Here is a 12283-nt window from a genome sequence, read left to right as displayed (position 1 = left end):
GATTTGTACGGGATGGTGGGGGCGGCAGGGAGAGGGTTATTTCACACAAAAGGAAGAGCACCTAGCATGGCACGAGGAATACAGACTTCTAGGGACAGTGAGGAGTGCGCAGGGAGAGTGGCAGGAGAAAAGGCCAAAACCTGTCTGTGTAACATATAAGTATTTTTTATAGGGGGAATGTGTTTGCATGTTATCTGGGTCATTAGAAATTTAAAAGGAGAATAAAAATGGGTTGACTCTCCTGAATCTAGAGCTCAGTCAAAAGAGGCGATTGGTTTGGTTTGCTTGGTCATCATCTCAGATGGAAAGCCTGTTTCATAGGACACTGCTTTCTCCTTGGTGACTGGCCTGGACAGTGTCGCTTTGGTTACTCCTGGTTTTAAGACAGGTTGGATGTGGCTAGGGTAGGTGGGTCAGGTGGCCCAGAGTATGGCAACCAGAGGAAACATCGCTGGATCTTTGTCTCTAACTGTTCTTTAGGATATTTTTACCTTTCCTCCTAATAATTCTGTCTTTTATTGCCATTGTTTGATTTCTTGCCCCATTTCTCCTCCAGAGCCTAGTACAATCCTTTTATATAGAAAATATTCTAGCCAGGCATAGTGGTGCACACTTATAATCCCAGCAACTTGGGAGGCTGAGCCAGAAAGATCGCTTGAGGCCAGGAGTTCAAGACCAGCCTCGGCAACATAGTGAGGCCCCGTCTTTACAAAAATTAAAAAGAACTAGCCAGGTGTAGTAGTGTACACCTGTGCTCCCAGCCACTTAGGAGGCTGAGGCAGGAGGATTGCTGGATCCCAGAAGTTCGAGGCTGCAGTGAGCTATAATTGCACGACCACACTCCAGCCTGGGTGACAGAGTAAGAAGCCATCTCAAAAAAAAAAGGAACAAGAAGAAAATATTCTGTAATTTATTGACTGGGGTAGGGGAGTACCTTTGGGCCCAGATTATTTAGGCCTTGGATGCATTAAAGAGGAGTTGAGGCTTTATTACAGGTGAGGCATAGAGAATTTTTAAGGTTGTGCATACAACTCAGTCCATTTCACGGTTAGATTGTGCCTCCATCTAAGATTTTGTTCTTGTTAAACACTTCGTTGGTCTAGTGTTAAGGAATAATGAGCTTGGAAGACAAAGCTGTATTAAAATCCCAACTCCACCACTTACTAGTTTGGGGATTTGGGCAAGTGCTTAAACTTCTTTCAACCTCAGTTTCAGCTTTTATAAAATGGGACTTAGGTGGGTCTGAAGGTTAAATACGTGAGCATCTCAGCACAGTGCTTTGCATGGTACTGACACATGTACGTATTTGCGTGTCATTGTCCAGCTTTCCATAGCCTGACACCATCTCTACCCCCCAAATTTCAATTTCTTCAGTTTACGTGCATTTCAAAATGTTCTTTATCATCATGCTTTCCATGTTATTGTTAAAAGATTACTAAGTACCTAGACATTTAGGTTTCTCTTAAGCATGTTTTCTAAGCAGCAGGTAGTCCCATGTGCATGTCATTTTGATTTAATGCTTGCATAGCTCTACCTTTGTATAGCTGTTGTTACAGTAGCTACCAAAGTTGACCCTTAATTCTTCTGGTGATTGTTGTGTTTCTACACTAACAACTCAATTCTGGAAATCCAGTGAGGGACATGCTGTTCAATGCAATGCCTCAGCCCGTTCATAGAGAGAGTTTCATAATCTGTCACAAATTATAAGAATTTTGGCCACATGGAGACTCTGGCAAAAACCTAATTCTTGTCATTTTATTTAATGAAGACTCTATTTCAAATTAAAAGGTCATTGTAGCAAGCAAGTAGCTCGCATGGTGCTCCATTCATGTTAAGGTAGCACAATAAAGTGCTCCTTTTACTTGGGGACAGTTTTTATAGCCATATCATTTTGAAAATTGAGGGTGATGCAAAGACTGGAAAAGATGTGCAATTCCAATAACACTGCAAGTAGAAGCACCAGAGGTTTACACTAGGAGCCAAGTTATGTGGTGTCCTGGACAGAAAGCCTTTTGGATCCCCTTTAAGACCTCATACATCCGTTCAAGCAATGAAGACATGTAAAGCCCAGTGCAGTGACATTACTTGATAGTTAAAAGACCATGTTAGAGCACCTCAAAGGGCAGAGTCTTCACATGTGTTGTCTTGGCTGCATACAACAACCCTCCAGAAGAGAGGCTGTTATTCCCATTTTACAGGTGAGGAAGTACAGGTCTAGAGAAGTTAAGCAAGCTGCCCACATGGATGCAGCCGATAAATACAGTATCCACAGAAAGATCTAGGGCGGCAATCATACGTCTGAGTCAGAAAACCAAAAGTCTGTGGCATTGCCACCTTTAAAGATTCTTCATTCGGGACCAGCAGTTTTTAGCACTTCACATGTGTAGATTTCACACTTCTCTGAGGCGAAATAATTAATAAATAAACAGAGTGTTCTTATCCCAGTTTTTCATTAACAAGACTTTCCTGGGTTAATGTTGAGATTAGCTGTTTGGAGGGATGAGATCCTTATGACTGTGGCTTTGGAGGTGACGGGCTGAGGGTAGGGCATGAGGAAGGAACAAGCCTGCATTGGTCATACTTGGGCCAAGATAAGAGACCAGAATGAAGGTCTGGAAAACTGTGGCATCTCTCACTAGAATAATTGTAACTATAAACTTGAAACTTACAGATTTCAGGTGATACTGGCAGAGTTGTTCAGTTTTCATAATCTTTTTCTAGATCGTTTCTTCTGATTTTCTTTAAACAGAAGAGGTGAGCTCATTTACTCATTTGTTTATTAAAAGCAATTATTGAGCACCTCCTTAATTAAGGTGCCAGATCTAGGGTCAGAGAGAACCAGAGGGATGCTTTCCACGGAGCAGTTACTTCTCTAGGAGGTGGGCGAATAGTCTCATACGTAAGTAAAGGCAGCACAGCAGACACACCGCAGCAGCAGGGATGCACGCTCGGTGCTCGAGGGTATGAAGGAGGAAATGATAGCTCCCAGAAGACATCAGGGGGGAAGTGTTCCAGGTGGGGCTACAGGGATGAATAGGTGTTTGCAGGCAAAGGAGAAGAGGTAAAACATTTAAGGACAGATGGTTGCACAAAATGATGGAGATGTAGAAAAGCATGACAATGGTTTGGGGAACTCCATGAAGATCCATGTGTTAGAATAGAGGAGCCCTATACAGGAGTGGGCTGTTAGCCTTAGGTACCAGACTAAGGAGTTTGTGTTTTCTTACAGTGGGTGGGGACCTACTGATGTAGGAAGACAACGTAATCAGATGTGGATGTGAAGGAAAAAGTGAATGCCCACAGGATGAGTGGCGGAAGTATCGGCACTGAACACTCCCCTTAAGAGCCTGTGGGTGGGGGCGTATTCAGGTCACAGTTGGGGGCAGCAAGTTCAAGTTAAATCCCATACACACCTTGAGCACATGGGATACTGAGATGCAGAAGACGTGGACTGTATCTTTAAGAAACTTACAGTCTGTTTGTTACACGAGGAACTCTGAACAGAGTCAGACTGTGGGCAGCCTGATGCACGAAGAAGTAAAGAACTATGGGACCAGCAAAGAATGGTGCCTCTCATGCTACTTTCCTAGTCAGAGTCAAGCCATCATTCCCCTCATATACTAAGCTATTTGATTTTAACTCATGGTATCTTTTGTTTCACTTGCTGTTGTAATCCTGTGATCTTTCCAAGTCGCTGGTCTATGAGGTGAGCTCCAGGCAGCTGGCTCCCTGGCTCACCCTTCTCCACACATTCCATGTGCAGTACATGTTTTAGGGACATTTCAGGTGAGGATTCATGGAGGAGACAACATCTGAGCTCGCCCTTGAAAGATTTTGATTGATGGTTTTAAGGGGTATTGCAGCTGTAAATAAAACCGTAGCATGGCAGGATGAGTTTAGGGAACTTGAGCCAGGTGTGTGTTTTGGTGGTGGTAAAATGGATCAAGGTGGTAGTGAGGGGGGTGTCATGAAAAATAGAGGCCCCAACATTGAACACCATTTTGTTCCTTTAGACCGTGGGCAGTAGGGAGCCATGGGAGGTCTTGGAGCAATAGAGTAGTTAACCAGAACTGTGTTTTAGATAGCCGTGTATAGGCTGGATTAGAAAGAATAACAGCTAGAGGCATAGTTAATGTATTAATAAGTTTAGTCAAACTATTCATTAGAGGATTAAAAAGGGGATTGTATGGCACATCTTTATTGCCTCATATAGAATGAGCCTGTAGAAAAATTTACTTCATTCATATTTCTTTTTCTTTTAGAAATGATTAAACAAAAAGAACTTCTATCCAACATAGCTGTTGTATTCCCTACATAGCCTTAGACATTTTTACTTGCTGGTCTCTACTTGACCCCTGTAATCCAATGCAAATGTGTAGTTTGTAAGCTGTTCCTCTAAGATGAAGGAGAACACGGTGTTTTATGGGGCCGTCACTCGATAATGTTATCAACTGCCGTTGACTGATAGAAACCCCCAGGAAGGTGGGACTTGAGTTATTGCCAGACGTTTTTGCAGGGATGAGAGGTATAAATTCTGACTAACCAGGGGGTTAACACAGCCTTCCTCTGTGTATTCTTTCTTCTAAAGCTGTTTCTTCGTAAGTCCCTGGGTGAATGCAGACACAGGTTGTCTCTGGGAGTTGCCACGGTTCACCTCCTGAACGCCGTCAGTCCTTTTGGTGAACCTGTAGATTGGGAACATGCAATACTAGCCCCTGACAACCCAGAACGGGCTGCCTGGCCCTTTCTGGTGATTTTCCACATTGGTGCTGATTTTTGGTCAATGATTTATATTGGGGATTAACCAAGACACTGGTGTCTAAACTTCCCCATTGGCAACACTCTGGGGCTGGTTCAAATGCTCTTTTTTTTTTTTTTTTTGAGACAGAGTCTCACTGTGTTGCCCAGGCTAGAGTGCCGTGGCGTCATCCTAGCTCACAACAACCTCAAACTCCTGGGCTCAAGTGATCCCCCTGCCTCAGCCTCCCAAGTAGCTGGGACTACAGGCATGCGCTGCCATGCCGGCTAATTTTTTCTATGTATTTTTAGTTGTCCACTTAATTTCTTTCTAATTTTAGTAGAGACGGGGTCTCACTCTTGCTCAGGCTGGTTTCGAACTCCTGAGCTCAAACAATCCGCCCGCCTCGGCCTCCCAGAGAGCTAGGATTACAGGCGTGAGCCACCGCGCCGGGCCTCAAATGCTCTTTTTCATGAACCTTCCCTTCTGCCTAAGCTTAGCCTTGTGACCCCCGCACCTCTCGTTCAGTCATCGACACCAGCAGTCCCCACCTTGTTGGCAACAGGGACCATTTACGTGGAAGACAATTTTTCCATGGATTGGGGAGGAGGGAGGATGGTTTGGGGATGATTCAAGCACATTACATTTATTGCTCACTTTATTATTATTATTATTACATTATAATATATAATGAAGTAATTATGCAACTCGCCATAGGTGGAGACCCCTGATTTACACCATCAGTTTGTACTTACTGAGGACCTGCTGTTTTCTCAACACCGGGGCACAGTGATGAGCAAACGCAGCCTGTGCTCTGTGCTCCCGCAGAGCTTCCTGTCTGGTAGCAGTCGGGGAGGCAGGCATCCATCGTGCAGTCATTCGTATAAATGGAACACAGTTGCCGTGCTGCAGGCCGTGAATGGGAGGTTTGGGGTCCTGTGAGAGCACACTTTAGGGCAGTCTGGCCCCATTCTCATGGGTGAAGATCCTTGGATGTAAGCTCCTCGAAGGCAGAGATGGTATCTTTTTACCCCCGTAATTCTGGCATGTTGCTGTGTCCCTTCAGTGCACAGTCCACATCTGACCAGTCTGACCAGCGGGTGTCTGGCCAGCTTTGGTAGACCTCCTTCCTTCCCCAGTATTGCTGGGACAAGTTGCTATGGCATCGATGAGGAAGAAATGGTTAATGAGTAATTAACTCCTCACAGGTGAGTTAATGCTTTCTACTGCCTCCTCTGGTGGTGTCCACAGATAGACCGCCCCTGCTCCCCACCCCTCCACCGTCAGGAGGACAGATGGAGGGATTAAACATCCCCCTCTGTAGACCCCTCCCTAGCCAGCAACACTTGGTTCCCACAGGGTCCCCTTCACCTGTAATTTTTGATTGTTGGGCTTTTATATCCTAAGGTGTTTTTTTCCTTTAGATGAACCCCAGCTTTAAAAATGGGTCTGATGGCCACAAAGTATTTCAACACCATGTTACGGAGTCTTGCCTGAGAACGTTCCTTTGTAAACTGCTCTCTGTACTCTGTGCTGCTGCTGGTGTGGGAGGACAGCCGTGCCCCGTGGTGGTGCCACGTCATGAAGGCATTTTTCTTTGCTTCTTCACACCAGGTCATCCTTTCCTTTTTTTACTTTATGATCCAGTGTCAGACTGGATTATGGTGATTTAGGAGCCTCTTTTCTGCTCTGAATAGTAACTCAGTTCACAAACGTTGAGCCGCTCGGGAAGGGGAGGCAGAGAAGAGATGCATGTCGTTGGTTCTCGTTATCAAGGACATCGTGGTTGCAACCATGACAGATGCCGAAATGTACTGGCAAAAAAGCCCAGGTGAAGGGCTGTGGATGTTCAGGGAAAGGGAAGGCCTCTTCCAGCGGGAAGGCTTATGAAGAACGGGCGTTTGGAAGATGGGCACGATCGACACGTGCAGAAATGGGCCATGAGAGCAGTCGTGCACACGGGTACGAAGTCCAACATGTTAACAGGAACATTCTAGGAGTCTGGTAGTACTGTTGGCCAGAGTTAGGGGTCGGGGGAGGATGCGAAAGACCCTAACACTGCATCAGTGTCTGCTTGACACAGCATTGGTCTAGCAATCAGGAGAAGCTTGAGTTGCTTTCTGACTCTCATTCTTTTAATATGGAAAAGGGGGGGTGGGGAATCCTCAGGTATCCCTCCTGGTGAAGGGAAGGCCAGCAGAGGTTTCCACAGAGCCTCCTCCCCAAGCCCGGAATGGTGCAGCCCTGCTTGCGTCTGAGTTTGCCGCAGGACGTGCTGCAGCCGGGGAAGAGGAGCAATCCATTTGTTGCTTCTCTCTTTGTGGCTCCCTGGCTCCATTCAATTACGAAGTGGCTCTTCCACTGTTAAAGTGGAGTGTCTCTGGGCTGCAATTTCTAGCCACAGACCCTGCATTTGCTGTGCCTCAAACATGACCTTGAGGCCACATCCCATTATACACACAGCCCACAACAACGTTAACCAGTCTTCTGTCTGGGTAAGGCAGGCGCAGTGCAAACTGCAAACTCCGTGCCTTTCTGCCGGAATCTCTCTCTCCATTACCCCTTTACCGGGAAATTTCATGGTAATCCAGGATACGGGAGAAGCGGATGATGGGCTCGCTTTCGACTGTGTTATGTTATTTAGGAGAAAGGAAAAATAAAATAAAAACTAGATTACAGCGCCTGGTGAGGATCACAGTTAAAAGTGGCAGGTCAGGCTGTGTTTCCCTTTGCTGCCGCCTACGGCCTGTGGGAAAAGCAGGGCATACAGAACTGATACGTTGTACATTTCTAAAGAAATTTTCGTGCTACGGAGAGGCTTTTTGTCTCTGATACACCGGACAGGTGGCGTGATATAAGACACAAAGGAAGATGCTCCCCAAATGACTGCAGGATGAGTTCAGGAAAGTAGCAATTAACTTTAAAGTTAACCTTGTTGAAAGTCATTTTTGGAACGTGAGGTTTACTGGATCAAGCACCACTGTGAGTGTGTGTATGTGAGAAGAATTAGATAAACAAAGGTTAACATTCCTAATACCCAACTTTTGGATCGTGGCTGTAAAACAGGACTGTGCTGTGGAGACTGGGGACCCGTGTCGAGTTATATCAGCGATGGTTAATGCTTCTTATCTCCTGGTCCTTCGTTAGGAAATTCTGCACCACAGTAATGTGATTCAAATTGAGGACTGCGGACTCTATGAACCCAGCCCATTTGGAAGGCAGGGCTGTAGAAATAGGGCTCAGGATGCCCTATCAGGCTTCCTGATGAGACGCCAGTCACGATATCTACAGTACATGCACAGCCCCAAGCAGCCAAAAAGATAATTCCAGAATTGTTTGAAATGGCATACTTCTTTTCCTAATGTGTATTTATTTTAATTCTGGGAAGACTTAGAATTAAACAGAAAATTTTAATAGGATCAAAGCCATAGCATTAATATTTTTGATTTAAAAGATTGATGCATATTTGATATTTCAAGTAATTATTTAAAATAATTTGACTTAGGTAACATGAGCCTGTATTTCCAAATTAAAATGAATAATGAAGTAATAATTGATTTAGACTTTTAATTTTGGGGAGGATTGAAATCTTACCAGGTTTGTAAGCCATATTAGAGCATGTAAGAGAATTTATTAGGTTTCAAAGAGTTGTTTAAGGGAAGATTTTGTAAGTTAAAGTAGGCGATTCAAATAGTCAAAAGAATTGAATAATTATTATTCCTTGCTTGAAAAATGGATGAAAGAAAGAATACAGACTTTTGGAAGGAGATCCTGCACATTCGAAGAGCCAGGACATGAGAGTTGAGATAAGCTTTCGGTGAAATGATGACTACAATGTAGTGTTCGGCCCACAGCACTCAGTAAGGGCCTGTCGAAGTAGTAATTTTTAGAAATACAGTCATGTGTCGCTGAATGATGGAGATACATTCTGAGAAACGCATCGTTAGGCGATTTTGTCATTATGTGAACATCACAGAATGTTACACAAACCTGGATGGAATAGTCCACTGCAAACCTAGGGTATATGATATGACTTACTGCCCTTAGCCTACAAACCTGTATAACATGTTACTGTGCTGAAAACTGTGGGCAATTGTAAATATTATGGTAAGTATTTGTGTATCCAGAAATAGAAAAGGTACAGTAAAAACACCTCATTAGAATCTTACGGGACGACTGTCATATATGTGGTTCATTGTTGACTGAAATGTCGTTATGCTGTACTTAAATCAAAGTACGAGTTGACAGCGTTTAACTCCAAGGGATGCCCTGTGTAGGGACTGCAGGGTATACAGTCGGATATGGCTGTCCTGGATGTTGATCTAATCCATTCAACCAAATGCCATAAGAAATTGAAAGTCAGTTCCATTGGTTATGTGTCACACTTACCAAGCTATTCTGTCACAGAAAGCAAGCAAGTTTGAGGGCAGGAGACGTTTTTGCCATCTGGACAAGGTTCAGAGGAAATTGTATGTAATACAGAGCCCTAGACCTATTTCATCTGAGCCACTCAGACGGCCCTGAACAGGGTGCACCGTGAGGCCCTGAGCTGGAGGATGCTTAGCTTGTCTGCAGACATTGTCATTTTGGTCTGGCTTCTGGTAATTAGGTACTCCTAGCTGGGCTCTGCTGCCAGCGAGCCTTTGAGACAAATTGCAAAATCTGTACAACCATCTGAGAGATGGAGAAGTAGACCCGATGACACTACAGGGGATATTGGTAGTTCTCAAAAGTTTGAAAGAGAATGCTTAGGGAAGCAATCCTCAAAACTGAACTTAGAGGTCCTTTTCCTGTTGTAAGAGAGTTCGGTCACAGAATCGACATCTGAGAAGATCCTGACAGGCTGGAGTGATAGGCTGAATCTAACAGGATGAAATGGAGCAGAGATAAATGTAAGGTTCTGTATTTGGGTCTGAAAATCCCAACTATGCCCAAAAGACTGGGGACAGGAGTAGGGATTTATCTGTGGATATGTCTGTAGCCTTGGTCTTGTTGACTTCAGAGGAAACAGGGAGGATCTGGAGATGAAAGTTACAGGAAGCCTCAAATAAGGAGGGTCTTTACTTTTTTTGGAGACAGCGTCTCACTCTGTTCCCCAGGCTGAAATGCAATGGCATCATCATAACTTACAGCAACCTCAAACTCCTAGGCTCAAACGATCCTCCTTCTTCAGCCTCCCGAGTAGCTGGGACTACAGGCACGTACCACTGTGCCCGGCTAATTTTTTTTACTTTTTGTAGAGACAGGGTCTCACTATGTTGCTCAGGCTGGTCTAGAACCCCTGACCTCAAGAGATCCACCTGCTTCAGCCTCCCAAAGTGCTAGGATTACAGGTGTGAGCTACAATGCCTATCCAAGGAGGGTCTTTATTCTTCAGTATTTTTTAAGGTAAAATGGGCTACTTTCTCAATTCTAGAAATGCTGGCTTAGGCTTATGAGGAGTTAGACTTTCAGGGATAGGAATGGATGACCCAGAGGTACTTTCTAGCCCCAAGATTTTGTGATTCCTTTGCTTTCTGTTGGTGACCACGTCCTGCACTGTTCCTCCACTGGCAGGTGATAGAGCTATGACTGTAGGGAACATTCTAGGCAGCAATGGGAGCGTCTTTAAAGTCCTCAGATAAGATTTCCATAAGGTCATTTTGGCATTGGTCCTCACCAGTGTCGCCAGTTCTTTACTCTGCTGGGGGAGGTCTGGGAGATGTGGTCACTGACCTTCACCAGAGGCTGTGTTATTTCCTCATTCATTCATCCTCTGTGCCTCATTCATTCTCGGCAGGGTGCTGAGTGCTTGGGAGACATTGGCGAACAACACAGAGTTCTTGACTTCTTCAAGTATACAGGATGTCTGGGAAGAAGTAAGACCATGAACACAGATTGTACAACTAACTGTGGTTGTGACTATAATTACGGTTCAGCCAGGTACTAGGAAGGGGCAGTACAGGTTGTGCTGTGGCGGGAGTGTGGAGCAAGGCAACCACACCTAGCTGAGCGGTGAGAGAAGAGCGCCCTGAGGGTGTGACGTTAAAGTAGGACCTTGAAGGAGAAGTGGGATCTGGCCCGAAGGTCTCCGGCTGGTGAAGCACACGAGTGAATGAATGCTGCAGCAACAAACTTGAGACTTGTTCTTGACCGAAAGGAGTTCTCCTTAGGATGGAGCCGATGGGAAGCCAGCCAAAAGTAGTAGTATGAAATGGAGGGTTTCCATTTACCGTTAGAGTACGTAAAAATATTTTCAATTCTTGGTGTTAGAGCAAGTTGAAGTCATCAATATCACCCGCTCAGAAGGATCCATGTCTTGTATGAGTGGGTTTTTATTTTATGTGGCATCTTAGGTACCACTTAGTTTCTGAGGATATATTTTCTTTCTCTCTCTCTCTCTTTTTTTTTTTTTTAATTGAGACTGGGTCTCTGTTGCCTGGGCTAGAGTGCAGTGGTGTCATCACAGTTCACTGCAACTTCAGACTCCTGGGCTCAAGTGATCCTCCTGCTTCAGCCTCCCAAGTAGCTGGGACTAGAGCACACACCACCACGCCAGGCTAATTTTTCTGGTTTTTGTAGAGACAGGGTCTCACCCTTCCTCTGAACTCCTGGCCTCAAGCAATCCTCCTTCCTCGGCTTCCCAAAGTGCCAGGATTACAAAAGTGCGCCACCACGCCTGGCAAATATTTTCTTATTATATTATAATTCTTCGAAGTCAGGTTGTCTGAGACTTACTTCTTAGTAAGTCCCTATGGGTAGGGATGGAAGGTTGGATGAGACAGTTTTTTCACTGGTGTGATTTGTGCAGTTAGTCACTGGTGCGTAGTAGCTTGGGAGGGGAGGGGTGTCTGCTTCTTATCACTGTAAGGCTTCCTTGGCCATAGCAGTTCATTCTCTTGTGGCTATAATGATTCTAACTATAGTTAACCATGTATGAGTAGAAACTGAATGAGAAGGAAAATGAATATGAAAAATAAAAGACTAGAACAGAACTGGGTTTGTTTTTTCCCAGACTAATCCTTCTTTGTATTATATTAATATTTGTTGCTCATATGAATGACTACCCATTTAGGTACAAGCATGCAAATGACAAGACATTTTAAAAAGATACATTTCAATCCTCAATTGCTGGTCTAAGTTCCAAATTAAATGCCCTTCATCTTAATTTTTCCTAGTAAACACTTTTGCAAACAATTGTGCTGTTTTATTTTTCTAGCATTAATAAACTCATAGCTGCAATTTAAAATTTTTTGATTCTGAATTCTGTTTCCAGCTTTCAGAGACTCCCCCCACCCTTTTTTTTTTTTCTTTACGTTACCCATCTTATTGTAAATTCTTCTTTCTTTCAGGTAGGAATGAATTGATAGCCAGATACATCAAACTCAGGACAGGGAAGACGCGGACCAGAAAACAGGTAAAATATACCACCTGGAAATTGTGCATGTCACCGAATGGCCCAAGGAGGCATTTTGGCTGCAGTGGCTGGCTGTGCTTTGGCTCCTAGGAGCCCCCAATTTGAGTTCCCTGTAAGGACGTCAGTGTTGTAGGTGTTTTAAATTGGCT

The 12283-nt window shown here is 44.4% G+C and overlaps 1 protein-coding gene across 4 annotated transcripts in view; it reads left to right on the top strand.

Annotated features, from left to right (window-relative positions):
* Positions 1 to 12283, top strand: part of TEAD1 (TEA domain family member 1 (SV40 transcriptional enhancer factor)) — a 161447-nt gene that overhangs the window by 84322 nt on the left and 64842 nt on the right. For all 4 annotated transcript variants that reach the window (XM_012654247.1, XM_012654244.1, XM_012654245.1 and 1 more), the window contains exon 2: positions 12070 to 12134. In XM_012654247.1, the coding sequence (XP_012509701.1) occupies positions 12070 to 12134 (65 nt within the window). The remainder of the gene's footprint in view (positions 1 to 12069; positions 12135 to 12283) is intronic.

This window comes from Propithecus coquereli, unplaced genomic scaffold (assembly GCF_000956105.1).
Source record: "Propithecus coquereli isolate 6110/MARCELLA unplaced genomic scaffold, Pcoq_1.0 Scaffold44, whole genome shotgun sequence".
Lineage (NCBI taxonomy): Eukaryota > Metazoa > Chordata > Mammalia > Primates > Indriidae > Propithecus > Propithecus coquereli.
The sequence above is the reverse complement of the archived record's forward strand: the minus strand, read 5'-3'. Positions and strand labels throughout refer to the sequence as shown.